Genomic DNA, 27,676 nt, shown 5'->3' with positions numbered 1-27,676 from the left:
TTGTGACAGATTTCTGGTTCAGTCTCAAATGTGATATTTTACATCCAATTAGAATGAATGAGTCCCAGTTGCTTTATGGTTTGGGTTCACAGAGTGTGCTGAATAACTGCATCTGTCAGCATAACAGAAGCGTGCTCTTGCATTTGTATATTATGTCACAGTTCACAAATGTTTCCCCGTGTATTATCTCTTTGTTCTTTGTAAAAATTATGTGACTTAAGCAAGGCAGGTATTTTTATTTGTCCTGTGTTTCAGGGGAGGAAACTGAAGAGGGAGAGCCTCCAGATAGTCATTAGCCAAGCTGGTCCTTGAACCCAGGTGCACTGAACCCACAACCAGTGTTTGTTCCTCTACCCTCTACCCTCTGCTCTCTCTCTGCTCTCTTTAGAGTTAGTGCTTGGTAATTTCCTATTGAGAAGTACAGCTTTCACAGTGCAGATGAGCATGAAATTGTGATTTTGATGGTGTTTTCCTGAAAATATTCCAAAGTTTCAGTTTTCAGAAAGGAAATCCACTGTTGTAGAAGAAATGTTATTTATTTCTCATTCACTTAATCTCACTCATTTTCTACTTATGTAAGTTTTTCTTACATTTTAGTTTTCTCTCTTAGAGCACTTATGATTTTACTGCCTGACTGTTTGAAAATATAGACAGAAAGCTGAAAGGAAAGCTGTCTTAGTCTGTTTCATGTTGCTCTAACAGAATACCACAGAGTGGATAATCTGTAAGCAACAAAAATTCCGTCTCTCCCAGTTTTGGAGGCTGGGAGGTCTCACATCAAGGCGCCAGCATCTGGTGAAGGCTTGCTTGCTGTGTCGTCACATGGTCGAAGGCAAAGGGCAAAACGGGACAAAATCTGTGTGCTCACATGACAGAAGAGCAGAAGAGGGCAAATCTACTTTTGGGAGCCCTTTTATAATGACCTTAATCCAGTCATGAGGGTGGATTATTCATGACCTAAAAACCTTCCCACAAGGCCACCTCCCAACACTGTTGCACCGGGGATTAACTTTCCAATACATGAATTTTTGGAGGGGACAAAAACATTCAAACCATAACAAAAGCCAGACATACACGTTTTAAATATAAAGACAGGCAGTTGAAATAAAAGGGTAGAAAAATATATGTCATGCAAGCTCTAATCACAAGAAAACTAATTTGCTTATAATTACATCAGGAAAAGTAGACCTCAAGACAAAGAGTTGTATTAGAGACAAAGAGGGATGTTTCATGATGATGAAAGGATCAATTCATTAAGTAGAGAGATGAGTCCTAAATGTGTATGTACCAGCTTTACAATGCATGAAGCAAACATTGACAGCAATAAAGAGAGAAATAAACAAGTTTACAATCCTAGGCAGAAAATTTAACAGCCCTCCGTGAGTAATTAATACAACAGGTAAATTAAAATGTTAGTAAAAGTATGGAAGATTAGAATAACATTATCAACCAGTGGGATCTAATTAATTTATAAAATACCGCATCTACTAACTGATAATGCACATCCTTTTCAAGGACATATGGCACATTCACCAAGTAGACTGTCTGCTGGCCCCAAAAAGTTATAGTAAACATCAAAGGGTTGAAATACCACCAAATTCATCTGACCAAATGCTTTAAATTAAAAATCCATGACAACAAGATACACAGAAAATCCTCAGATATTTGGAAATTTACCTGCATACTTCTAAACAACCTGTGGATCAAATAAATCACAAGGAAATTTTGAACTGAATGATAATGACAACACGTGTCAAAATTTGTGTGATGCAGCTAAAACAGTGCCTGGAGGAAAATTTATACTTTTAAATGCCTATATTAGAAAAGAATAAAGGTTTCGAATCAATATTGAAAGCTCTCATTTTAAGAAACTAGAAGAAGAACAAAAACCGAGTAAAAGAAGAGAAACAATTTAAGGGTGAAAAATCAATAAACTGAAAAATGGGTAAACAAGAAAAGAATCACTAAAATATAAAGTTTTTTTGAAGAGATCCTTGAAAAACCTCTAGTTAGACTAACGAACAGAAAAAAAGAGAAAAAACAAGTTACCAATATCAGAAATGAAAGAGGGGACATCACTACAGATCCTACAGACATTAAAAAGATAATAAGGGAATGTTATTTACAATTTTATGCCAATAAATTCATGAAATGGAGATATTTCTAGAAAGACACAACTTGAACTAATGCAAGAAGAAACGGAGACCTTTAATGTCCTTATATTGATTAAAAAAATTAAATTTGTTATACAAGAGCCTTCATGCAAGGAAAACATCAGGACCAGATGGCTTTGCTGGTGAACTGTATCAAACATTTAAAGTCTATCAAACATTTAAAGAAGAAATAATAGCAATCTTCCAGGAACGCTTTCAGAAAAGAGAGGAGGAGTAAACACTGCTCATTTTTTTAAGGTAACATAATCCTGATACCAAAATCTTACAAAGACATTATAAGAAAAGGGAACCTGAGACCAATATTTATGATGAATAGAGACAAAAAATTCTTTAAAAATATATTAGCAAATTGACTTTTGCCTTAACCTACGAAGGAGTAACTACCAAAGGAATTGCTCTCCTGTTATCAACAGCTAGAAAACTGGGCCAGATATGTGAAACAACTGTTTTCAGATATTGGACAACAGGCAGTGCAGGGCTGTGACCCTGTGAGATAGGAGGTAAGTAAGGTGAACTTTATAAGGACTCAATTTGCAATTGAATGCAGTTGCCAAGCAGAAGCATAAGTGGGGGAACCCTAATGAAACAGGCAGCTTTGCTGAGTGTAGGAATTAGGAAAGAGTTTTGAGGAGGCCAAAACAGAATCATATATGGAGCAGAGTGTTGGAGAGGAGGGAATTATATAGGGAGAGAACCCTAGATGTCTGCAAAGTCCCATCAAGTCCTTGGCTGAGTATTGATCTGCTCAGGAGTAGGGTGGGATTCTATGAGCTGGGGAAAGTCACCAGAAAGCAGTGAGCTGAATAATCCCAAGAGCGGTGGGAATCGAGTGTTGGAGAGACGGCACCTGCAGCAACCTGGCGAATGAGCCATATGAAGCTGGAAGACACCATTCGTGTCCCTCCAGCCCTCTCTATTGAATAGGATGAGATCACGCCAGCTGACAAAGGAGAAGTTTTTACAAGATCCGGTTCCAGTATCACAGTGGCAATAAATTGATACTTGGGATATCTGGTATTCAAAAAAAGTAACTGGTATGCAATGGAACAGAAAAATATGACCCATAATCAGAAGAAAAATTAGTAATTAGAAACAGACTCATGGATCAATAATAAAATTTTGAACGACCCAATAAAATATGGGTAAAGGATTTCAACATACACCTCACAAAAAGTATAGAGATAGCCAGTAAACACATGAAAATCTCTTCAGTGGTCAACATCATTAATCATCATAAAATTGCTATGTGAAATCACAATCAGATGCCATTTAACACTTACTAGAATGGCTAAAATGAAAAGACTGACAATGCTAAATTTTGGCCAGACGTGGAACAATTCAGATGTTCATACGTTGCTGGTGGGAAGTGTAAAATGGTGCAATCACTTTAAAGAACCTCATGGCAGATTTATTTTAATTAATTAATTTACTTATTTATTTTTAAGTTCAGGGATACATGTGCAGGATGTGCAGGTTTGTTACATAGGTAAAATGTGTCATGGGGGTTTGTGGTACAGATTCTTTAATCACCCAGGTATTAGGCCCAGGACCCATTAGTTACTTTTCCTGATACTCTCCCTCCTCCCATCCTCTGCCCTCCAGTAGGCCTCACAACATGTGGTATTTGGTTTTCTGTTCCTGCGTTAATTTGGTAAGGATAATGACCTCCAGCTCCATCCATGTCTCTGCAAAGGACATAATCTTGTTCCTTTTTTTTTTTTTTTTTTTTTTTGAGACAGAGTCTCGCTCTGTCACCCAGGCTGGAGTGGTGCAGTGGCGCGATCTCAGCTCACTACAAGCTCCACCTCCCGGGTTCACACCATTCACCCGCCTCAGCCTCCTGAGTAGCTGGGATTACAGGTGCCCACCACCATGCGCAACTGATTTTTTTTTTTTTTTTTTTTGTATTTTTAGTAGAGATGGGGTTTCACCATGTTAGCCAGGTTGGTCTCGATCTCCTGACCTCGTGATCGGCCCGCCTTGGCCTCCCAAAGTGGTGAGATTACAGGCGTGAGCCACCGTGCCTGGCCAATCTTATTTCTTTTTATGGCTGCATAGTATTCCATGGTGTATATGTATCACATTTTCTTTATGGAGTCTCTCATTGATGGGCATTTAGGTTGATTCCATGTCTTTGCTATAGTGAATAGTGCTGCAATGAACATAGATGCACATGTGTCTTTGTAATAGAACGATTTATATTATTTTGGGTATATACTCAGTAATGAGATTGCTGGGTCAAATGGTATTTCTGTCTCTAGGTCTTTGAGGAATTGCTACACTGTCTTCCATGATGTTTGATCTAATTTACAGTCCCATCAACAGTGTAAAGGTGTTCCTTTTTCTCCATAACCTCACCACCATTAATAATCATGATTCTGACTGATATGAGATGGTATCCGATTGTGGTTTTGATTTGCATTTCTCTAATGATCAGAGATGTTGAGCTTTTTTTCATATGTTTGTTTGGCTACAGGTATGTCTTTTTTTTTTTTTTTTTTTGAGACAGAGTCTTACTCTGCACCCAGGCTGGAGTGCAGTGGTGCAATCTTGGCTCACTGCGACCTCCACCTCTTGGGTTCAAGTGATTCTCCTGCCTTAGCCTCCCAAGTAGCTGAGATTACAGGTGTGTGCCACCACGCCTGGCTAATTTTTCTATTTTTAGTAGAGACGGGATTTCACCATGTTGCCCAGGCTGGTCTCGAATTCCTCACCTCAAATGATCTGCCCGCCTCAGCCTCCCAAAGTGCTGGGATTACAGGCGTGAGCCACTGCGCCTGGCCTTTTAAAAAGTGTTCATGTCCTTTGCCCCCTTTTTAATGGGGTTGTTTTTTTCTTGTAAATTTAATTTGCTTATAGATGCTGGATGTCAGACCTTTGTCAGGTGCATAGATTGCAAAAAGGCAGTTTTTAAATAAAGGGAGATGTACATCTGCCCTATGACCCAGCAGTTCCCACTCCTTCATACCTGCCTAGGAGAAATGGAGACCTACACCCACAAAATGTACATCCACAGGCGTGTTCATCGCAGCCTATTCAAGGTAAAAATCAGCAACTAACACAGAAGTCTAAGAATGGGTGAATGTGTAAACAAGTTGTGGTATATTCTTAGAATACTTCTACTGCTTGTAAAGAATGAACTACTGGTACTGGCAACATGTGTGACTCTTACAAACACATTCTGAGCAAAAGAAATAGGACACAAAGGATATATACTGTCTGTACTGTTTATATGAATTGCAAGAACAGGCAAATCCCGTCTGTGGTGATAGATATCAGAAGGCAGTTAACTTGGAGTGGGGGCCAAGAACGACTAGAAAAGGGCAATAGACATGTTCTATGTCTTGTCTGAGGGCAGCAATACTTTTTTTTTTTCTTTTTTTTGAGACAGAGTCTCACTCTCACCCAGACTGCAGTGCAGTGTGGCGTGATCTCGGCTCACTGCAACCTCCGCCTCCCAGGTTCAAATGATTCTCCTGTCTTAGCCTCCCCAGTAGCTGGGACTGCAGGCGCCAGCCATGATGCTTGGTTAATTTTTGTATTTTTAGTAGAGATGGGGTTTCACCATGTTGGCCAGGCTAGTCTTGAGCTCCTGACCTTAGTGATCTACCCTCCTTGGCCTCCCAAAGTGCTGGGATTACCGGTGTGAGCCACTGCGTCTGGCCTAGCAATATGCTTATTATATGTAAATTATACTTTGATTTCAAAATATCACACCCCCCAACAAACAAACAGATCTCTAAAGGGGAGAAGGAAAGGATGGAGCATTCTGTCCAGCACTTAACTGGAGACAGACAAAAAGCGGAGTGGTGGAGTCTGACCTTCAGGAGCACATACATTACTTCTAGGAGACAAGGCTGGTGCTCATGACACCCCCTGTCATTGGCGCTCACAGAAGAGATAAGTGAGTGAGGACTGTAGTTGTCAGGAAGGCATCTTAGATGTGGCAGGTCTTGCGATGGGCCCTGAGAGCTGCATGGAATTTGACAAATCGGAGATTAAAGTGGCGATGTCACAGAAACTTTGTAGTTTTGTGGAAACACCGTAGGGCGTACAGTGGAAAGTAAGTCTTCTACCATCCTTGACTCCATCCTGGGAACCCCTCCCCAGATTCTACCTGTGCTTTCAGATTCTCGTATGTGCCTACATAAATAATCATGGTATCTACAGATTGTTCCCTTTTCAATTCATAATTTAGATAAACTTACTTCATATGCGCACAAAAAGACAGACATTCTTTTCTATGGCAACAGTGTATTCTATTACATAGACACATGCGCATACAAAGACCTAGCAATCTCATTACTGGGTATATACCCAAAATAATATAAATCGTTCTGTTACGGAGAACATTTTTGAATGTTCCTGTATTTGACCATCTTGCCTATCTCAGAACTCTGTTTCCTGCCATTCTCTCGGTTCTGCCTCTCTCTCTGTTGGCGTCGTTCCTCAGGCTGGTTGGGTGCAGATGGTTGCAACAGTTCTGACCCTGGTAGCTTTCAAGGAAAGAGGAGTGGGTTGCCTCCAGGAACTTCCCAAGAGCCGGGTGGAGTGTTCTCAGAAGCCCTCAGCTGTCTGTGCTCAGTGGCTTAAGTAGGCGCCTAGGCCCATTGCTGACTCAGCCATTGGTGAGGTGTGGCCTAGCTCTGCGGGTCTCCAACCAGGCCCACCTGTGGGTTCAGCGTCCTTTGGGCTGACTCCCCACCCCCAGGGCTGCTGCAGGGAAGTGTGGTTACTTTGCACAGCTGGGATTCTGCTAGAAAGATGTACCAAACACCTATGAGGATGTTCACGTGGCTTCCCTGTCAACCCCATTCAGCATGTTGGTAAAGCTACAAGATTTCCCGACGTTGAACCGTCCCTCCTTCATTCTTTACCTGTATTATTCTTTGAATATCCTGCTGCTGTGCTTTGATCTACTAAGATTTTATTTTGGCTCTTTTTGTCTGTATTCAGAAGTGAGATTTGTCTGTGCTACAAAAGTCTTTTTAAGAATGGAAGGGACGTAGTGGAAAGACCCTGGTATTGAAGGTTGCTTAGTTCCTGTGTGACCTTGGTCAAGTCACTTAACCTCTCTGAGGCTATTTCTTTTGTATACAATAGTGATCACAGCACTAAGTAACACAAGCTTGTTTTGAGGATCAAATAAGATAATATGTATGAAAGCTCTCTTTTAACACCAAAGCTTGAGCAGAGTTTGAGCCTTGTCTCATTATATATATTCAAGATTTTTGAATTTTTGTGAATTTCTTCCAGTGACGAGAGAGGTTCAGAGAACATTAACAAATGAGTTTCCTCTCAGCTTTTTCTCATAAACCATAATCAGAAAACCAGAGTTATGCTGAGGGAGAGACACGGGGAACATGGTTGGTGAACATTACATTGTTCGGATATGAGGCTCCTGCTTTTCATAATATCCTTAGGGTACTGGGGAAGATTTGATATTTTCTGAGATTGCTGCAAAATGCAAGTTATTGCCGCGACTATCGCCCAATTATTCTGTACTTATTTTACTTAGACTTCAGTAATTGGAAAAAGATTAGATGTCAGGACTTTGTATTTTGTTGATTATATTAGCAAAGTCTTCTCTTTAATCATTTCTTTTATTCCTGTTATTAATCGTTAGCTCCAAGCTGTCAGGAAAACAACCTAATGGTAGATTCCCAACTTAAAGAAATAATTACTTGAGTTTCCGTGGGACTGGGCAAGTGTTGCTATACCTAGACATTGAAATGGATTCTCTTGCCATTTGGGGCACGGGAATGGGACACTCAAGGAGACTCGGAAGGTCGATGGAATGCAGGGCCCACATCCTTACCCCTCTGCCCCAACGCTTGTCCTTGCCTGCCCTTGGAGGTGCTGGACCTTGCTCCAGGACCCCTCTGCCTCTGGCCAGCCCGTCACCGCTCGTGATTTTTCTCTACTTGTAGGTATTTATAAAGCCTCATTGACTTGTATTAGACTACCTTGAAGACTTTGTTGTCTGTGTAGAATATGGCCACATCTTTAATTAATGGTGTATAAAGACAAGCTTATCTCCATGAGACAATTTCTTTCAAAACCAGTAGCGAGAAAAACCACATCATATATGTATGCTTAAATAGCATATGGAAAGTTGAGATGGAGGAAAGAAAGGAAAACCAATTAACATGATCAGATTGGGGAAAAAGCCTTCAGGAGAGAGTAGGGGGAAGGAAGAGAGAGAAGGAGGTGGGAGGGGGAGAGAGAAGGAGGTGGGAGGGGGAGAGAGAAGGAGGTGGGAGGGGGAGAGAGAAGAAGGTGGGAGGGGGAGAGAAGGAGGTGGGAGGGGGAGAGAAGGAGGTGGGAGGGGGAGAGAAGGAGGTGGGAGGGGGAGAGAGAAGGAGGTGGGAGGGGGAGAGAGAAGGAGGTGGGAGGGGGAGAGAGAAGGAGGTGGGAGGGGGAGAGAGAAGGAGGTGGGAGGGGGAGAGAGAAGGAGGTAGGGGGAGAGAAGGAGGTAGGGGGAGAGAAGGAGGTGGGAGGGGGAGAGAGAAGGAGGTGGGAGCAGGGGGAGAGAAGGAGGTGGGAGGGGGGAGAGAAGGAGGTGGGAGGGGGGAGAGAAGGAGGTGGGAGGGGGGAGAGAAGGAGGTGGGAGGGAGGGGGAGAAGGAGGTGGGAGGGAGGGGGAGAAGGAGGTGGGAGGGAGGGGGAGAAGGAGGTGGGAGGGAGGGGGAGAAGGAGGTGGGAGGGAAGGAGGCCAGTGTACTCTGGACTTCCCTGGTTGAAGGAGGAAGGGGTCACGGGGCCTCACGTGTTCCAGGGTAGCTCCAGGGATACTGGGGATGCCTTTTGCAAACATGTACTCTTGGATTCTGTATGTAAACCTGTAGCTTGGTTTGAATAGAATGGTCACTTACCTTGTCTCAGATATTGAAATCAATCGTATCTGAAATGTTGGTCATTTAGTTTAATTTGCTTATGGGGCTCCTTGCCTCCTAATAAAACAGGTGGAATGTGTTAAAGCACTAGGGAGGTTTGCTAACCTTTTGCAAATCTTGTTTTTCCTTGTCTCTTTTTTCATCAACAGAGGAATTACGGAAGTTGAGCTGGTCCGGAATCCCTAAGCCAGTGCGTCCAATGACGTGGAAGCTCCTCTCAGTAAGTCCCACCACACCGCCCATCAGCGCCTCCTTCCTGTGCACAGGGACTGCGGGCATCTGGCCTGAGTAGGGCCTGACAGCCACAGCCCATGGGTTTGCCCTGGCTTTGTTGCAGTGATAAAGGTCTTTGCTGTGGCTAAGCTGACATTTTCCATTCTTTGCTTAATTTTAAGCTTGGTTTGACAGGACTGGCGGAAAACAAGGATAGGTAATAATTATGACAACTGTATTTTTTCCTCAGATTTTATTAGAAAATCTTTCTATGTTCCAGCCTGTGATATAGAAAGGTTTCAGCATAGATGGTTGTTTCAACTCCGAGGAGTTGAAACAGGGAAATATGTTTTAAATTTGTTTCAAATATGCTGAAAACAAGGACATATGTTTGACCAAGTTTTTTTTTTTTTTCTTTCTTTTTTTGTAAGTATTAGTGTTGTTAGGAAAAGAAAAAAAATGGACAAGAGAAGTGGTTTGTGTTTCTGTGGTGGAGTGCGGAGTTCTGGCTGCCTCAGCTCTGGCGCTGAGCTGCCGGTCTGGAAGTCCTTGGGGAAAGGTTGGGGTAGGCGGTGGTGACCATCAGCATGCCCTTGTACACTTAGCTCAGGCTTACCATTGGAAGTGAGTTTGGCCCTGCCCACCATTTCAGAATTGTTTATAGACAGTTTGCTTCTCTTTTCCTTTTTCATTATTTTTGGAGCTAAGTCAGTAGGGAGCTCTAAGTGTTTACTCTAAATTGGGTCTGACTTTTAGTATTTAAAAGACTTTCTGTCTAATGAGTCTTAATAAATTTGCAGCTTAGTACCTCGTAATCCTAAATGCAGATGCAGCTCTGAACAGCGAATATTTATTGATTAAATATTCTCTTGCAATTAAAATTAGACTTGCTGCCTTTGCTTATGTTTTTGTTTTGTGCTTTTTTATTTTAACCTAGTTTTCCAGTTTATATCCAGTTTTCTAAATGTCCCCTAAGATAGGTTGCAGACTTCTCAGGTTGGTTTGTAGGAAGTTTTGATGAAAACACCGAATTGCAGTTTTCTCTTTATTAAGGATGTGCCGTGTCTAGGAGGAAAGTCTCACGTGAGTTATTTTATACCGTTCATTCTCCTCTAATTCTCAGCCTCTGTGGGTTGTGGTTCCACTTCGCTAATGTGTGTAGCACAGGGGTTGATGTGGAAATGGACACTCTGGTTTCAGTGGACAGAGGAGTAGAAGGGGAGGTGACAGACAGCCCCACTCTGCTGGTTGTGGACAGGAGGGTAGGTGGGTGTAGGTGGAGTCTGAGCCAGGAATCCTGGCGAGGCAAGTGAGAGTGTGAACCCAGGAGATCTGAGATGGTCTCAGTTGATTTAGAAAGTTTATTTTGCCAAGGTTGAGGGCGCACTGGCGACGCAGCCTTAGGAGATCCTGACGACATGTGCCCAAGGTGGTCAGGGCACAACTTGGTTTCATACACTTAGGGAGACACGAGACATCCATCAGTACATGTCAGAAGTGGCGAGGGAGCTTCCAGGTCACAGATAGGTGATACATGAATGGTTATATTCTTTTGAGTTTCTGATTAGCCTTTCCAAAGGAGGCAGATCAGGTGTGCATCTGTCTCAGTGAGCAGAGGAGTGACTTTGAATAGAATGGGAGGCAGGTTTGCGCTAAGCAGTTTCTAGCTTGAGTTTTTTATAGTGATCTTGGGGGCCCAAGTATTTTCCTTTCACAAGAGAAAGCCTGAGCATTCTCAGAGCATTGACTTATGAAAGGACAGACACGTGTAGTCCTTTAACCATCATTGCTTGCAGGGGCCTTTGCTTGGGAGATGGAGATGAATTAGACACTAGCCTGCCATTGGGAGGAGGTCAGGTGCTGCAGACCTGTGGTGGGACAGTGGTGGTGGAGGCCGGACTGCATACTGTAGGATGGACAGGACACAAGTATGAACCAGGGGGTGGAGGAGTACCACAGCGTGGGGGCAGTTTAGTGCTGAGGGTCAGCTTCTGCTAAGAGGGGACTTCACACCTGGGATGCGCAAGGCCGCGGCAGGTGGGGAAGGAGAGGAGGGTGTGGAGACTTGCAGTCACAAGGGATAGGGATGAACGTGGTGGTTCTTGGCCCTCTCAGAGCTTAGATTGACAGATGAGTAGAAAATAAACGTTAGGTCAAGGAGCAAAGCTTGTCATTGCAAATGTGGGGTGCTAAGAAAGGGTTCATGAGGATGCCAAGTAAGGCCTCTTGGGGAAGGTGGCATCTTATGTGGCATCTCAAAAGGGTTGTTAGTGTTCTCTCTGCTAGTGGGAAGTAGGGAGGCCATGAGAGCTGGGGCACGCAGTAGGGGTGGGACAAGCAGGAACACAGGCTGGGGTAGAGGGGCCCAAGAGGAGGCCAGGTGACAGCCGCCCTACTGCCCTCCCTACCCACCCCATTGCTTGGGTTTCATTCTGAAGGATGAAACTGGGAGTGGAGAGCCTGTGTTTCTGGAAGAGTAAAGCCTCGAAAGAGCCGTTGGTTAGTTCATTCATTCATCCATTCATTCATTCATCCATTGGCATTTATTGAGCACTTTGTGTTTTAGGCACTGTGTCGGGTGCTGGGAAATAGCAGGCAGGGAAGAAGACCAAGTTTTCCCCCTGGGGCCTGCAGAACAGAGAGTAGAAGGCCTGCCTTTTTGTCTTGCCCCCTCCAACCCTGACAGACCTAGGCTACATGGAGACGGAGCCCATTCTCTCAGGATCTTATTCCTGTGCTCCCAGTGCACTGCTGCCCTGTGTCTGTCCAGTGCGCTGCTGCCCTGTGTCTGTCCCTTACTGAGTGCTTGCCCTGCGTCAGACCATGCATTCAGAGATTCTTGTGGACAGGCATGTGGGCAGGCAACTCAGGGACCAGGCTGTTATTGCCCAGTGTCTGGCTCGTAGGAGCAGTGCTGGTTGTAAGGGGAGGCTGCTTCCGGCAGGCTCTTGGGGGAGGGGACTAGAGCTGGGACAGGAAAAACTGGGAAGGGACAGGGAAGGGAGTTGAGGGGCCAAAGGCTACAGGGGTTGGGGTACGAGGACCCTGGCAGCTAGAGTAGGGAGCAAGGAACGTTGGTTCTTTTTCTGGGAACAAGTGCTCACTGTGCATTTGCCACGCTCCGCGCCCTGTGTTGGTGAGCACTGATGCCATCCAGCTCCCCAGGCAGTCATGCTGCACCATGGCTCTGGGCCTTCTGTAAGAGGAGAGATCTGGGGAGCACAGTGCACGGTGCCAGTCACCCATCCCTGAGTCAGCACGTGCTGCTCACACATCTGCCCTCAGCCAGGCCCTCTGCAGGTGCTGGGGTTATAAGAACCTCTGGGAACAATGGTGAGGACTGGGAACTCAGCAGGGAAGGGGTCTCCCCAATCAAGGATGCCTCTTTATCATTCCCTGAATCCCAAGGTTTAAACCTGGCTTCCCATTCAACTCTTCTGGGAGCTTTTCCCGATCTTTGTGTCCGGGCCCATGAAGCAAATTGGAATCTCTAGGGTGGACTCAGGCGTCAGGGTGCTGACTGACTCCAGCATGCTGTGAACCATGCAGCCCACAGAGTGCCTATGCTGCGGCTAGGCGGGGGATGGGAGGCGAAGGTGTGGGAGGTTCAGGCCTGCCCTCTTCACCTGTGGATTTCCATTCTGGTCACACGTTAGTATCACCTGGGGAGCTCAGGAAATACCGTCACCTCGGTTCTTGGGGGTTCTCACGTGTGCCCAGGGCTGGAGACGGCTGCTCTAGGACACTCAGGCTCCAGTGGGGCAGGGTGGGGCATACATGAGCCACCTGGGAAGCAGGTCATTGAAAGTCATGCGCTATGCCCGCCACTGCAGGCAGCACACACCTGGGCTGAGGTACCTGGGCAGGAGAGCTGGCCTGGGGTGTTGGAGGGCCCGCGTTGGAGGAGAGAGGCTGAGTAAGATTCGCTGAGAGCCATGAGCGTGTCATCTGGGAGGGCTCGGGTGAGTAGGGCAAGATGGGAGGGATTTGTCCCAGTCCATGAGTCCTTCCAGGATCCACAGGTTCACAGTTACGCCCAGAGTTGAGAATTTATCATTTGTCCAGCTTAGAAAGGCAGATAACGAAAGCTGTGCTTGGATGGGAACCTGTTTCAGGGTCTGGCAAACTAATGATCCTTTTTCATTGTGTTTATGATTTGTCATTAACATGATTCTAGTAGCCTCATTTTTAATTGATGAGTGGGCAGTGCCACTTCCCTGAAGAAGGACAAGAAACATGACTTGTCATTTATGAAAAACTAACATCTAGTCTAGAACATACCATGAAGCCACTAGTAATACTACTTAATGTTTACATTTTATGCAAGCAGGGTAGTAACTTTTTAAAAATTACTGCTATACAGAATCCTATTTCTGGCTCTTTTTAAAATAAGTATTTCAGAAACATGGCACAAAAACTAATTAAACATTGAACATTTGCATTAGTGAGTCTAATGGTTAAAAACGATGAGTGAAACTCCAGTATTATCTTTTCTTTCTGCAGTGTATTGAGGTAGGTTTGCATATGAACACAATGGGAGGGAACAATTTGATTTTTGTGTCACCAGGACAATTTAGATATAAGTATATGCATGCATTGTTTTACGTTTATGATTAGTGTTTTTATAGCATGCTAATACAGCAATTAAGTTTTCTGTAGTTCTGTCATTTAAAATTCATTGCATACTTGAATGTATTTCATTTGCATAATTTCTAGTCTTGCTTAATTATTGAAAGGCCTCAACTTGCATATGTGTGTTTTCCTTTAGGGATGGGAGTGTCAGGAGCACGGGTAGGGTTTTTATTGCCTGCGTTCCGATGATGACGTACTTGCCTTTTAGAATTTGTGTTTCAAGTTAAGTTTACATTTTAGGGAGTGGGAAGTGTTTCTGAGAGCCCTCTTGCAAGTTCACTATGGATTTTTTGTTGCCACTGAATGCAGTTGATGTCAGGCTGCCTACACCACGGCCTAGCTGATCACCCCGGGTGGCCCACGCTGCCCTGTGTTGAAGGCCGGGCCCCTTCACTGGCACACAGGCTTTCTCTCCTGGCTGCTGCACGCAGCTTCACACCCATCATTGGCCAGGCTCTGTTTCTGACCTCGCTCCCGGCCAGCCCGCACACATTTCCCTGTGTCTTCCGTGCTCTGTCTCTTTCTCTCCATCTCTGTCTTCTCCACTGTCAAAACCAAACCCGGAAGCGTATGCTTGTTCTTACTTGTCCCAAGTGAGCGCACGCGTCTTTCTCCCTGAGTCTCAGGGCTGTGGCCACTTTTGGGTCTGACGGGATCACTGCACGTCGTGATCACTCTTGCACTCAGCGAGGAAGGACTGAGGGTCCGTTGTGGGGCAAACAGCGTTCCAAGCCCTTGGACGAACATTCCGCCCTCGTGGACCTCACATTTTGGTGGGAGAAGACAAACAGTACACCGAGAAGTAGATTTGATGTGCTGTGGAAGGTGAGGAGTGCTGTAGGGAAAGGCCTGGGATCAGCTTGGTGGGATGGTGAGGGCTGAGGCGGGGAAGGGGCTGTTGAAGTAGGTGGGTAGCGGTCAGGGAGGGCCACACTGAGGAGGCGACTGAGCCAGGACTTAGAGGAGCAAGTGAGGCAGATGTGCAGGCGCCTGGGGGTGCATTCCTGTCTGGTTCATTCTTTGGGGAGGGCTTACCCGTTCCCTCACTGTGTTTCCCATCGGGGAGTAGTGCCCACCAGACACAGGTGATGAAGAGGGAGAACAGTAAGTAACAGGAAGCAGTGCCGTGGGCTCCTCCCACAGCTGGGGAGGTGGAGACCGAGAGAGGGTGCTCTTGTGGAAAGGTGGCTGCTGGCCTTGCACAGACTGAGAGCAGCAGACAGCGGCTGTCCTCGAAAGGGCAGCCAGTCAACACCCTGGGCTTGGTGGCCCCTGTGGTCTGTTGCAGCTCATCTCTGCCATTGTGGCCCAGAGCAGCCACAAGGAATCTGTATAAAGGAAAGCACGTAGTTGTGTTCCCGTAACACTTTATTTACAAAAACGGGTGGGCAGGATTGGTTGATGGTCAGTTCGCTGACCCCTGATCTAGATGAAATGGGTCCTAGCAGAGGAACAGTAAGGTCAGGGAGAGGCACTGAGGCAGGAGAGGTGTGGCATTTAAGGAACATTTAAGCAGCGAAGTAAAAGTGGGAGGGGCCATGGTGAGTGACGAGTCTCAGCCTCTTGGTCAGAGAGGCAGGAAGGGCCAGGCCCGCAGGAGCCGTCAGCCTAGGCAGGGCCTGGGCTTTTATGCTGGGCGTGATTAGAAGCAACTGGAAAGTTTTTCGGGGTGGTGGTATTAAAATGATGTGATTTTCACAGACTCTCTATGGCCAGAGTGTGGAGAAAGGACCGTGGGGTCTGTGTCCACCCACTGATGGACAGTCCCCTGTGAGCCTGGCCAGTCTTCAGCATCTCTATATCCAGGGCTGAGCAGCAGGTGGGAGAGTGGCTGAGGCTGGGTGAATGAATGTTGTTGTTGTGTGTATCTGTGGGTGGCTCTCAGCGTGCAGATTTGTCCCCAGGTCTTCGGTGACTTGGGATTACATGGCTCTCCTCAGGTCAGGAGCTGGGGCTTGGCTCGAGTTTGCCTTCGTGTCCGTGCGACTCTGGGCATGTTAACCACGTTTCCTGAGCCTGTCTCCTCGTCTGCAGATAGGGACAGTGACGGCCTTCAGTGATTAGTGGGATTAAAGCAGCACTGTGAAGCACGAAGCCTGGTGAGGACTCAGCCCTTCCTTAATTCACCGACGGGTATGGCAATTTGGGGGCAAAGAAAAAGAAGTAATCTTATGTAATTGTTATTGCCAAGAGACGGACAGGCTTGAAATAACAATAAGGTGAAGACGGGTCTGGATGAAGCCTGTGGCTCTGAGAGGGTTATCTGTGAAGTTGGCTTGAACTTGAAGTAGAAGCTTGTTTCACTCAGGTCTGGCCGTCGCCGCCCCCCCTTGTAATCTTATGCCTTCCCATCGCTGGGGGCAGGGCTGGGGACCCAACAGAAGGAGCTCTGCATCTGGCAATCCACCAGCATGTCCCAGTGAGAGAGGCCTGATTCTGGAGATGCTCAGGTGTGTGGGTCATTAAATAACCACCCAGAAGGCACCGCAGAACCATGCCTGGCACTTCTATGCACACTCGGGGCTGGTTATTCTTTTTGTCACTGTTAGAATTTTTATTTTTTTTTGAGGCCGAGTCTCACTCTGTCGCCCAGGCTGGAGTGCAGTGGTGCGATCTTGGCTCACTGCACGCTCCGCCTCCTGGGTTCACGCCATTCTCCTGCCTCAGCTTCCCGAGTAGCTGGGACTACAGGCGCCCGCCACCACCCCCAGCTAATTTTTTGTATTTTTAGTATTTTCACCGTGTTAGCCAGGATGGTCTCGATCTCCTGACCTCGTGATCTGCCCGCCTCTGCCTCCCAAAGTGCTGGGATTACAGGTATGAGCCGCTGCGCCCAGCCAGTCACTGTTAGAATTATGCGAATCAATACGCTCTTTGGAATACTACTATTTCCTCATTTTATGGGAAAATAGAGGCCAGGTGGGAATAATGGCCACATCTTTCCTCCATCACGAGGACTCTGAGTGTCCCTCTCTAGTGCATCTTGGCAGCTAGACTGTTCTGTGTCCCTCTCCAGAATACCGTAATTCACCGAGCGATTGTTTTCTGGAGAGCGTGTTCTCCCCTGGGTCACCTCCTCCCATTGGGTTGGGGATGTGTTTGACACGCGTGTAACCAGGCTATTGTGACCCGATGCCCTTTCTGCCAGGGCTACTTGGAAATCACGCATCATGAACCTTGAAGGTATCCCGTATTCCTTTGAGCTAAACGTTCACTGTAGGAAGTTTACTTCAGGAAGTAATTGACATTGTTAGCTGATGTGTGTTTTAGAATAATGGACAATTAGAAATCATCAAAATACTCACAAATTGGGGAAAGGTGACATAGAAATGCGTATGATGGAAGCCAGTGTCGCCTTCAGAATGGATGTTTTAGAACACGGTTGGCAAATGTCTTCTGTAAAGGCCTAGATAGTAAATATTGGAGCCTGTGGGCCGTGCGGTCTCTTGTAGCCACTCCACTGTGCTGCGATAGGGCAAAAGCAGCCACATACAGTACATAAATAGATGGGCTGTGCCGTGTCCAGCAAAATTTTATTTACGCAAATAGGTGGTGGGCCGTAGTTTGCTGATTCCTGTTGTAGAAGAGGACTTAACGGCAGTGGGAGTATGGCCGTGATTTTAAAGGGAAAGGACCCATCATAAACTGGGCTACATTAAAGTGAGGAACTTCTCTTCATCAAAGACGTCATTAATAGGGTGAAAAGGCAAGTCACAGAAGGAGGCTGTTTACAGCAGGGCTCTCGTGTGGACTATCTGGATATGAACGCCTGTGAATCAGAAAGGAGGAGGCAGATGGCCTCATGGGAAGGGACTCAAACATCTGTACTCACACTTCACAGATGCAGACATGCAATGGCATCGCTTTGTCTCCTGGGAAATTCAGATGAAAACAAAACGTAGCTTAATAGATACCACTGCAAAGCCATCAGAATGGCTAATGTGAAAAGGTTCCACAGTATCAAGTGTTGGCAAGGATGTAGAGCATTGGGAATTTGCATACACTTCTGATGGGAATAGAATCACTTTGAAAATTCTTGGCTGGGCATGGTGGCTCATGCCTGTAATCCCAGCACGTTGGGAGGCCGAGGCTGGTGGATCACCTGAGGTCTGGAGTTCGAGACCAGCCTTGCCAACATGGTGAAACCCTGTCTCTACTAAAAAAAAATACAAAAAATTAACTGGGCGTGGTGGCGGACGCCTATAATCCCAGCTGCGCAGGAGGCTGAGGCAGGAGAGTCGCTTGAACCCGGGAGGTGGAGGTTGCAGTGAGCCGAGATCGTGGCATTGCACTCCAGCCGGGGCAACAAGAGCGAAATTCCGTCTCAAAAAAAAAAAATAAATAAATAAAATAAAAAAATTCTTCAGCAAAGTCTTTCAGAGGTATGCAGACCTAGCAGGCCCACTCCCAGGTATACGCTTAGCAGAAGTGCATCTCATGTACTGTAAAAGGGAGCTTCAAGAATCTTTAAAGCAAAAACTGGAAACAGCACAAATGTTTGTTAACAGGATGGATTTCATACACGGCAGTGTTATGTGACAGTGGAGGAAGGAACTACTGTTACGCGTTATAACATGAATTAATTTTCAAGTGTAACACTGAATGAAAGCAGCCAGACAGAAAAAATGCCACTTAGGAGGGGAGGAGGTAAGGGGTGGTGACGGAGAGGCCTGCTAAGACGGTGATGGTCTGGCTTTTTACCTGGGTGGTATTGACAGATGTGTTCAGTTTGTGATAATTCTCACACGATTTTGGGGTACACCTTAATATAAGTATGCTATACTTCAATAAGCGTTTATGAAAAAGAAGTTTCAGTGGTGTGATCCTAATGTGTTAACACGAGTGTGCCTGAGCGTAATTAATAATATAGAGTAGATGCCAGTGGAAGCTTAAGGAGGGTGGAAGGAATGCCGGTGCTCACACAGCTGTGAAGATGGGGCTGGAGTCTGGCTTCATGCTCGAGGCCTGGCGGCTCTCTGAGACCTGCTCTCCTTCAGGTCAGCTTTTCTCGGTGGACCTGCAGCTTGTGATTCTCCCCTCCCATGAGAGGGTGGCCGCCGCAACTCCACACTGTGCACATTCACTTTCATTCACAGCAGCAGCCAAGAAGAGCCCTGGCTTGGCTTCTATTCCCGCATTGGGCCACCTTTCCATCCCCAAATTGTCAGTCATGGTGGCTGGAAGATGGCTTAGCCGTGTAGCTTAGCCCAGTTAAGACCTGTCCTGAAGGAAGAGGCTTCCCCTCCGGACCACAAGGGTAGGGCAGAGGGTGACCTGGCTTCCAGAGCAGCTTCAGGGCTCTGTTCCAGCAAGGATGAGTAGATGTTTGGTGGCTAACATAGTGATATCTACTATAGATGTGGAAACACCTTCAAAGGCTAAAAGTGCCATCCAGGGTGTATTTGTTCATTCAGTCACTCGTTCAGATGTGATTCACCCAGTGAAAGCTTGTGTGCCCGCCATCTGGTTGGTACCATGAGGGCCTGGTCCTGAGTGAACTTCCTGCTAGATGCTGCCGGAGCGCCAGGTGACCAGCCTCACCTCGTGGGAGAAGTGACTACTGACCAGGAGCCCAGTCAGACCTCATGGGAGAAGTGACCACTGGAGACACTTGAGGGATGAGAAAGATGTGGCCAGGCACAGCAGGAAGACTGCTAGGAAAAAAACAAGGAAAAAAGCCTTTTCTTTTTTTTTTTTTTGAGACAGAGTTGCTCTGTTTCCCAGGCTGGAGTGCAGTGGCATGATCTCGGCTCACTGCAGCTTCCCCTTCCCGGGTTCAAGTGACTCTCCTGCCTCAGCCTCCTGAGTAGTTGGGATTACAGGCATGTGCCACCACGTCTGGCTAATTTTTATATTTTTAGTAGAGACGGGGTTTCACCATGTTGCCCAGGCTGGTCTCGAACTCCTGATGTCGTGATCCGCCTGCCTCGGCCTCCCGAAGTGTTGGGATTAGAGGTGTGAGCTATTGCGTCTGTCCGAAAATCATTTTTATAGAAGATACAGGAACACTAATTATAAAAGAAAAACTATCAACTGGACTTCATGAAACTTTAAGACCTTATCTGTTTGAGACATAAAAGCAAGCCATAGACTGGGGAGAGGAATGACAGTAAATACAAAGGAAAAAGAGATTTGTATCCAGAGTGTGTACAGAGCTCATCAAACTCAGTAATAAGATGACACACAGCCTGAGTAAAAGCTGGGCCAAAGATTTGAACAGATACTTCACCAAAGAAGAGATGCGATGGCCCCATGAAGAGATGTTCGGTATCACTAATCATTATGGAAACGAAATTAAAACCACACCCAACAGCATGGCTGATAGTTAGATTCACAGTACTAAGTGTTGGAAAGGCTATGTAGTATCTGGAATTCTCATACATTGCTTGTTGGAATGTAAAGTGGAGTAATTTCTATGGAAAAAGAGCTGACAGTTTCTTAGAAAACTAAGCATATCCCAATGTTATGGCCCAGTAACTCGACTCCTAGTTATTTAACCATGAAAACCCAAAGCGTATACCCACGAAAATCCTGTGCAGGAATATAACAAACCCCAAACCGGAAACAACCGAAACGCTCATTGACAGGCGAATCTTTAACAAACTGGTGGATCTGTTCAACGGACGCAGCTAGAAAAAGGCAGTCACAGCTGATTCACGTAACTGGGATCTGTCTCAGAAGGTGCTGTGCTGCTGAGTGAAGGAAAAGCTCGCACGAAGTGTAGGTCCTGAGTGACTCCATTTCTGGGGAGTACTAGGGCAGCCTCAGCCATGCACAGTGAGGAGGTGAGCGCCTCCCCAGCCAGGGCTGGGATGGACTGCAGAGGGTACTGGGAAGTATACGGGGACGGGGGGATGGAAGTGTGTCTATATCTTCCTTGGAGCAGGAGTTACATAGCTGGATGCCCTTGTCAGAGGCCACCAAACTGATTGCTTGAAATGGGTGCATCTTATTTTATAAATTAGAATTGGCCATTTATATCTGGGGGTTTTGCATCTGCAGATTCAACCAACTGTGCATCGAAAATATTTGGGAAAAAAAGGCTGGCGCGGTGGCTCACGCCTGTAATCCCAGCACTTTGGGAGGCTGAGGCGGGTGGATCACGAGGTCAAGAGATCGAGACCATCCTGGCCAACATGGTGAAACCCCTACTAAAAATACAAAATTTAGCTGGGCGTGGTGGCGGGTGCCTGTAATCCCAGCCACTCGGGAGGCTGAGGCAGGAAAATCACTTGAACCCGGGAGGCAGAGTTTGCAGTGAGCCGAGATCATGCCACTGCACTCCAGCCTGGGTGACAGAGTGAGACTCCGTCTCAGAAAAAAAAAAAAAAAAAAATAAATAAATAAATAAAATAAAATAAAATAAATGTAACAATGCAACAAAAGATAGTATAAATAAAAAACAACACAGTATAACACTTACATAGCATTTACCTTGTTTCAGGTGTCAAAAGTCGTTTAGAGATTATTTAAAGTATTCAAGCAGATGTGCATAAGTTACATGCAAATACTATGGCATTTTCTATAAGGGTCTTGAGTAGCTAAGAATTTTGGTATCCCCCATAGATACTTAGGGACAACTATATATTGTCAATAACGTCAAGTTGAAAAGTAGAAACAAGGCAACAGAAACTATGAAATCCCAGGCAGTCTGGCCCAGGAATCAGGCTCTTCGTGACCTCCCTGTGCTGCCTGGCCCTTTCGGACTTCAAGTCCCCTTTGTGTACTGAGACTGCAGCTGCCACAGGCCCATAAGTCTTTGAAGATAGCACATTTGCATAAGTGAGAGTACATACGCACGTATGTGTATATACGCATGCATGTATACGTGTGTGTGATGTGTGTGTGTGTGTGTGTGTGTGTGTGTGTGGTTGCTGTTAGAAGACAGTTCAGACTTTGGAATCCTTTCTGGTGTATGAGGCCTCTAGAGAAGCACTTGTTTCATCTCGCAGCCCTGCTGTAGAAGAGCCTTGGGTCCACCTGCTGCAGAGCCTGTGGGACTCTTGTCTGGGTGAATGGGGAGGGCCTGCACCGGGAGGCTGCGGACGCAAGCCCGGGCCCCTTCCTGAGTGCTGTCGGGAGCGGTGCTTGCGTTGTGTTCAGCTGGCTGACCTTCTTTGTGTGTGTTTCTTTTTTCCCCACACTTTGTGCTCTTCTCTGTGTCAGATTTCAGAATGCCAAGCTTAGGTAGGATGCAAGTCTTTTTATTTCACACTTCTAACAGGGACTCCATGAATTAGCTATAACCATATATATTTTTTGTTTATTTCTCACCCAGGGTTACCTTCCTGCCAATGTAGACCGGAGACCAGCCACTCTCCAGAGAAAACAAAAGGAATATTTTGCATTTATTGAGCACTATTACGATTCTAGGAACGACGAAGTTCACCAGGACACGTACAGGCAGGTGGGAATCCTTTCCCTTTTTCGTATGTCGCCTGATGTACTTTGCTTTGGTGTGATTTATAGGAGGAAATGTTTTATCAAAACCATGTGGAGTTGGTCAGAGTTAAAGGTGCAGGTCCCTGAGTAGCTCACAGATTTTTATTTTCTAATAAATTTTAAAACAAATAATGGCAAATTTCCTCTGCTAGTACTATCTTGCTTGTCTTCAGTTCCCTCTACAAAAGTAAAAAGAATATTTTAAATTGAGGTTACAAAATAAATGCCTTGGATTCCTGAGACCGGCCTTGGGGTGATGGTGGGAGTTTGTATCACAGTGAGCTGCTGTCTGGTAATAAAAGGCCATTCCTAAAGGCCCAGGCCCAAGCACTTAGTTGATGGCATCAGGACGGAGAGGTTGCATGGGGCTCACTGGCACTGGGCTCTTCGGTCCAGTTAGGGATGTGATACCGACCCAGGAAAGGAGTGTTCATCAGTTTGGTTTTGCAGGGGACACACTTCAGATCATAGCAGAAGGTGCAGCCAAGTTACCATTTTGCGATTTAGTTTAATATAAAGTGTGTCTAATTATGGTTTCTTAAATAGTTGACAGGTGATGTGCATAATGGGAAAATACTTCAAATTGATTTATGATTCACAGTACATCCAGAATTTGCTGTTAGAATAGCTCTTTGAGGACTTTATAATTCTCACTGTCTTTGTAATATGTGAAAGATCAAAATGGTAGTTCTTAATTGGTGTTATTGTCTTAGCTATCTGAAACCAGCCTCTGGGTTTCCTGAGGCACGGCAGGCATGTTTCCCTCTGCAAACCCTGCTTCTAGGTGAAGGAGCTTTGCCACATTTTCTCTCTCAGACGTGGGATAGCCACATCTCTTTGTTAGTTGGTTTTATCTGTAAAAAAAAAAAAAAAAAAAGTCCAAATATACGGCTTACCTCTGTTACATAACAAAGATTCTTTAAGTGAAATGTCTTCCTGGACAGCGTCTTCCAAGACAGATGGGACACAGGGCTGCAGGAGGAAAGGTGACTTGTTTAGGAGTGAGGCTGGGGCAAAGCAGCCACCTCCATTTCCTTCCAGGCTGGAGCTGCCCCGGCCCGTGTTGCCTTCTGTCTGGCACCAGGGCCCCTGGACCGCACCGGGCTGCACTGGACCGCCACCCACTTACTCTGGGAAATTGATTTGATACACAGATTACTTTGGATTTGCTTAAGGAAATATTAGCTTACCTGGCCTCTTTTGCCACTCCACTGCTTTTAGGAAATTGATAAATTTGGCATTGTTTTGAACCCGTTTTTGATGCATTTTAATTTCAGAAAAGATTTCCAAAGGATGACACTAGCATCTATCTGCGAGTTTTACCAAGTGGAATTCTGTTAGGAGTGTTTGAAGAGAAAGTTAATTACGAACAGGTTGCATACATCTTTATTTAGTTATGTGATAGGTAATAAAAAGATTCCAGATTATTGTGAATTCCCAGACTATTTCTACATTAATATAGATGAGACACGCGTGCGGCAACGTGGTAGTTTTTCCTGTCTGCCTGATGCTTTGAGGCCTCTTGGAACTGCACCTTCTGCGTTCTCGCCATCGCCGTTTCAGGCAGAGCTGGGCCTGATGGGGGTTTGGAGACCCTGGTTTCTCCTTTACATCCGTTTGGGTGTTTGACCTGTGGACTGAGCCCGACCGGCCGTCTGACCCGCAGTGGGCAGTGCCACCCCTGCACAGTGGTGGAGGCAGCAGGAGCGGGGTGGCCTCGGCAGGTTTCCCACTTGCTTTCCATCCTGTCTTCATTTGATTTTTATGTGCTCACTCTTCTGCTGAAGATGTTATGTCAAAGCCACAAGGAGTCAGAGTTAAACGTTCATCTGGTCTGTCTTTTCCTTCCTCAGTCAGCTCTCTCGTGGCCTTTTTCTGACTTGCCCAGTTCTGTGTATGATGAGAGGCAGGTGGGATGGAAGGAGGGGTGCACAGAGCCCCACCTGCCCAGCCTTGTGGAGGACCGCCTCTCTAACACTGGAGCATCTCCTGACAATGGGGATCATGGCAGGGGCCGGGTCTGGTGGGTGCTGCCTCGTCTGCTTAATAAATGTGTGACAGGAGCTTCTGTGTAAGGGGGCTGTGCTGGCCCTGGTCATGCAGAGGTGGCTCGGACCTGGTTTGTGCCCTGTAGGAGCTTACGCTGCTCATGCTGGGGACAGATGTGTGTCCACACGAGTGTAACTGTATGGGAGAGCAGGCAGGCCTCCAGGACACCCTGTCAAGAGACCTGGGCCCTTGTCCCTGCTGGCACCTGGGCTCCTGCATGCGGCTGACTGCAGTCCTTTGGCCCTGCCTGTCTGGATAGAGTAGTGCTGTTTCTGCCTCCTCCTCTTCCTCATCGTCCTCCTCCTGCCCCTCCACCCCTTCCTCCTCCTCCTCGGCAGCACTGTTGCTGGCAGGCCTCCTTTGGCACGCATCACAGATGTGTGTGCATCCCATCTTATTCCATTTGGCTGTTGACTCACAGTCTTACTTGATGTTCACCAGTAACCTTTTGAGATACTTGGAGCAGGCATTTTGTAGACAAGGAAACTGAGGCCTGGCCACAGTGTGATAAGTGGCAGAATGATGGTGTCCCAGCCTCCTGGGTGTTAGAGTCCTCTGTGGAGATGTGCAAGGATGGGGTGAAATGAAATGCAATTGCAACATCTCCTTTGGCATTAAAATGTGCCTGTCTTCCCTCAGTCCATTGGTGCCATTGTCCTCGATAAACGGGAGCGTGGGCTGGTGTGAGATGTTCACGTGGGATGCCGGGAGCCCGCCTGTGATGCCGTCCCCTGTGATGCCAGCCCCTGTGATGCCAGCCCAAGCCCACAACACTCTTGTTTGGTTGCTTCTTGAACCCACAAGTGTCCTCCTCTGCAGTGCTGGGGACTTTATTATGACTCTCATGTCAGATGGTGGCCAAGCAGGAACCAGCTGACACTAACAGAGGCTTTCAAAGGCTTGCTTTGAAAAATGTTCTAGATTGCTGCAAGACTTCATAAAGTGGAGAAAAATGTGGCCTCTGTCCAAGAAGAAGCTGTCACAGCTGAAAACTCGTAAACTGTTGATGTACTTGAATTGCTGTCTGTGTCAGAGGCTGAGAATCGATGTTTACTAATTGCTATGGCTGATGTTACTAAGCAGCTGAGGCCTGCTCTGTTCCTAATCATGCAGCAACGGCTGCTGGATAGGGACAGTGTCGAGCAAGCCTGTCACCTAGGACTGGGCCAGCTGTTCAGAGAGAACAGGCTTTGGATGCCTCCTTCAGGGGAGAACATGGAGAATGAGAATCCTCAAGGAGAGAGCAGGATAGAGGCCGGGGAAGGACTTCCCTCAGTGTTGCTGTTTGAATCGTATCACTTGTCATGACGTTTGTTATGACGTAACATAAATGTCCGTTTCTCCTGCTTCTGCAGATCCACATAGACATCCCTCGCATGAACCCTGAAGCGCTGATCCTGCAGCCCAAGGTGACCGAGGTAAGAAGCTCTTGCCGTGGGGAGTTCCCCTCGTTGGGAGTGGCTGATGCCCGCTGTGCTAACCAGACAGTGGGCGCAGCTGGAGGTGCTTCACTCAGAAACAAGGCTGCTGTGGTGAGCTGCCGGTGCATCTGGCACTTGTGGACGCAGTTGCTGACAGGACTCTTATTTGTTCTTTAAATATTTTTACCGTATAATATTGACACACAGTGAAGAATGTATGTAATACATATGTGTGGATGTATGCACTCATGATCCACCACCTGACTGAGGAACCAGAACCCCCCAGTGCTGCCCAGCTACAAACATGGCTGTGACCTCAGGCCTGACCCAGAGCACCGAGGCCGCTTGTGTATCCCCCACCCCCCTGCAACCCCCTTCCTGGATGACGCTTTCTTGCCTTTTATGTTTAAGATTCTTTGTGACTTTCGTTCATGGGACAGTAGGAGCACAATGTATTCATTTAATTTGGGTCTTTTGGAGCTGCATCACTCTTTGTGTAGTCTGGTCTCTGCCTCTTGTTTTTTTTCCTTTATTTATTTAGAGACAAGAGTCTTGCTCTGTCACCTAGGCTGGAGTACAGTGGTATAATCTCGGCTCACTGCCACCTCTGCCTCCTGGGTTCAGGTGATTCTTTTGCCTCAGCCTTCCTGGGCTGGGATTACAGGCACCCACCATCACGCCTGGCTAATTTTTGTATTTTCTGTAGAGATGGGGATTTGCCTTGTTGGCCAGGCTGGTCTCGAACTCCTGACCTCAAGTGATCTGCCCGCCTTGGCCTCCCAAAATGCTGGGATTACAGGTGTAAGCCATGGCGCCTGGCCTCTCTCATTGTTTTCTAAGATTCAGCTAATCTTTGTATCTAGTTATATAATAGTTTGTTATTTAAATATTCCTCACTCTGCTTCGTCTTCTTCCTGTTGGACATTTGGGTTTTTTCTGATGTTTTGCTATTAGGAAGGGTGTTATCTGGAGCCTTCACGTACATTTATTCAGGTGTCCACAGGCAAGATTTTTCTAAGGTGTTTACAAAGGAGTACAGTTATTGCATCATTGGGTATGGTATGTGCCTGTTGTACCTTCAAGATAATGTCCACACACTTCCCAGACGGCCACTACCAATGAAACTGTCCTCTGCAGCTTGTGAGTGTTCCCTCTGTGTGCCGCACATCCTTGCCGGTTCTTCATGCTGTGGGACTTCTTGTTGTTGCTCTGGTGGATATTCCTATCGCAGTCCTCACATTCGTTTCTCTGGTTACTTACAGAGTTAAGCATCTCTTCGTACGTTTAGGGATGTCTTCTGTCTTCCCCCCTCTGCAAAATGTTCCTGCCTTTTGCCCATTTTTCTTTTGGTTTGTTGATTCACTCCTTTATTAGTTGTTGATCTTTACATGGTAAGAATTCTGATTCTTTGTCAGTTTGTATGTTGCAAAGATCTGCCCTCTGCAGCTTTTCTCTTCCTTTTTTCTTGGTGGATCTTGATGATCAGAAGTTGTTAGCTCTAGTGTGATTGAACTTAACAGTCTTTTATGGTGAACACTGATGCATGTTATCTAAAGAACTTTTTTCTGCACATGAAGGTGTTCGCCCAGATTTTCATCCAAAAGTTTTGTTTTTCATGCCTCCGTGTTCAGTTCATCTGCAGTTGATGGCCATGTGTGATGGGAGATAGGAATCTGTTTAATTTCCTCCTGGGACAGTGGCAGGCCCCATACTGTTTTTGGGTCCAGCTCGTCTCCCATATTTGTGATGTCACTCCTGTTCTCCGTCACTGCCACATTCATATAGATCTGTGTTGTGTTGTGTTGTTTTGTTGTCCCAGTATTTATGTAGTCTTCCCTTCATATCGCACC

The 27,676-nt window shown here is 46.2% G+C and overlaps 1 protein-coding gene across 16 annotated transcripts in view; it reads left to right on the top strand.

Moving 5' to 3' along the window:
- TBC1D22A (TBC1 domain family member 22A) overlaps nucleotides 1–27,676 on the top strand; it is a 403,669-nt gene that overhangs the window by 106,165 nt on the left and 269,828 nt on the right. For all 16 annotated transcript variants that reach the window (XM_063622512.1, XM_055252819.2, XM_055252830.2 and 13 more), the window contains 3 exons: nucleotides 9,219–9,289; nucleotides 22,193–22,321; nucleotides 25,761–25,823. In XM_063622512.1, the coding sequence (XP_063478582.1) occupies nucleotides 9,219–9,289; nucleotides 22,193–22,321; nucleotides 25,761–25,823 (263 nt within the window). The remainder of the gene's footprint in view (nucleotides 1–9,218; nucleotides 9,290–22,192; nucleotides 22,322–25,760; nucleotides 25,824–27,676) is intronic.

The sequence above is a fragment of the Symphalangus syndactylus genome, chromosome 18, assembly GCF_028878055.3.
Source record: "Symphalangus syndactylus isolate Jambi chromosome 18, NHGRI_mSymSyn1-v2.1_pri, whole genome shotgun sequence".
In the NCBI taxonomy this organism is placed as follows: Eukaryota; Metazoa; Chordata; class Mammalia; order Primates; family Hylobatidae; genus Symphalangus; species Symphalangus syndactylus.
Note: the sequence above shows the minus strand (reverse complement) of the source record. Positions and strands in the feature narration are given on the sequence as shown.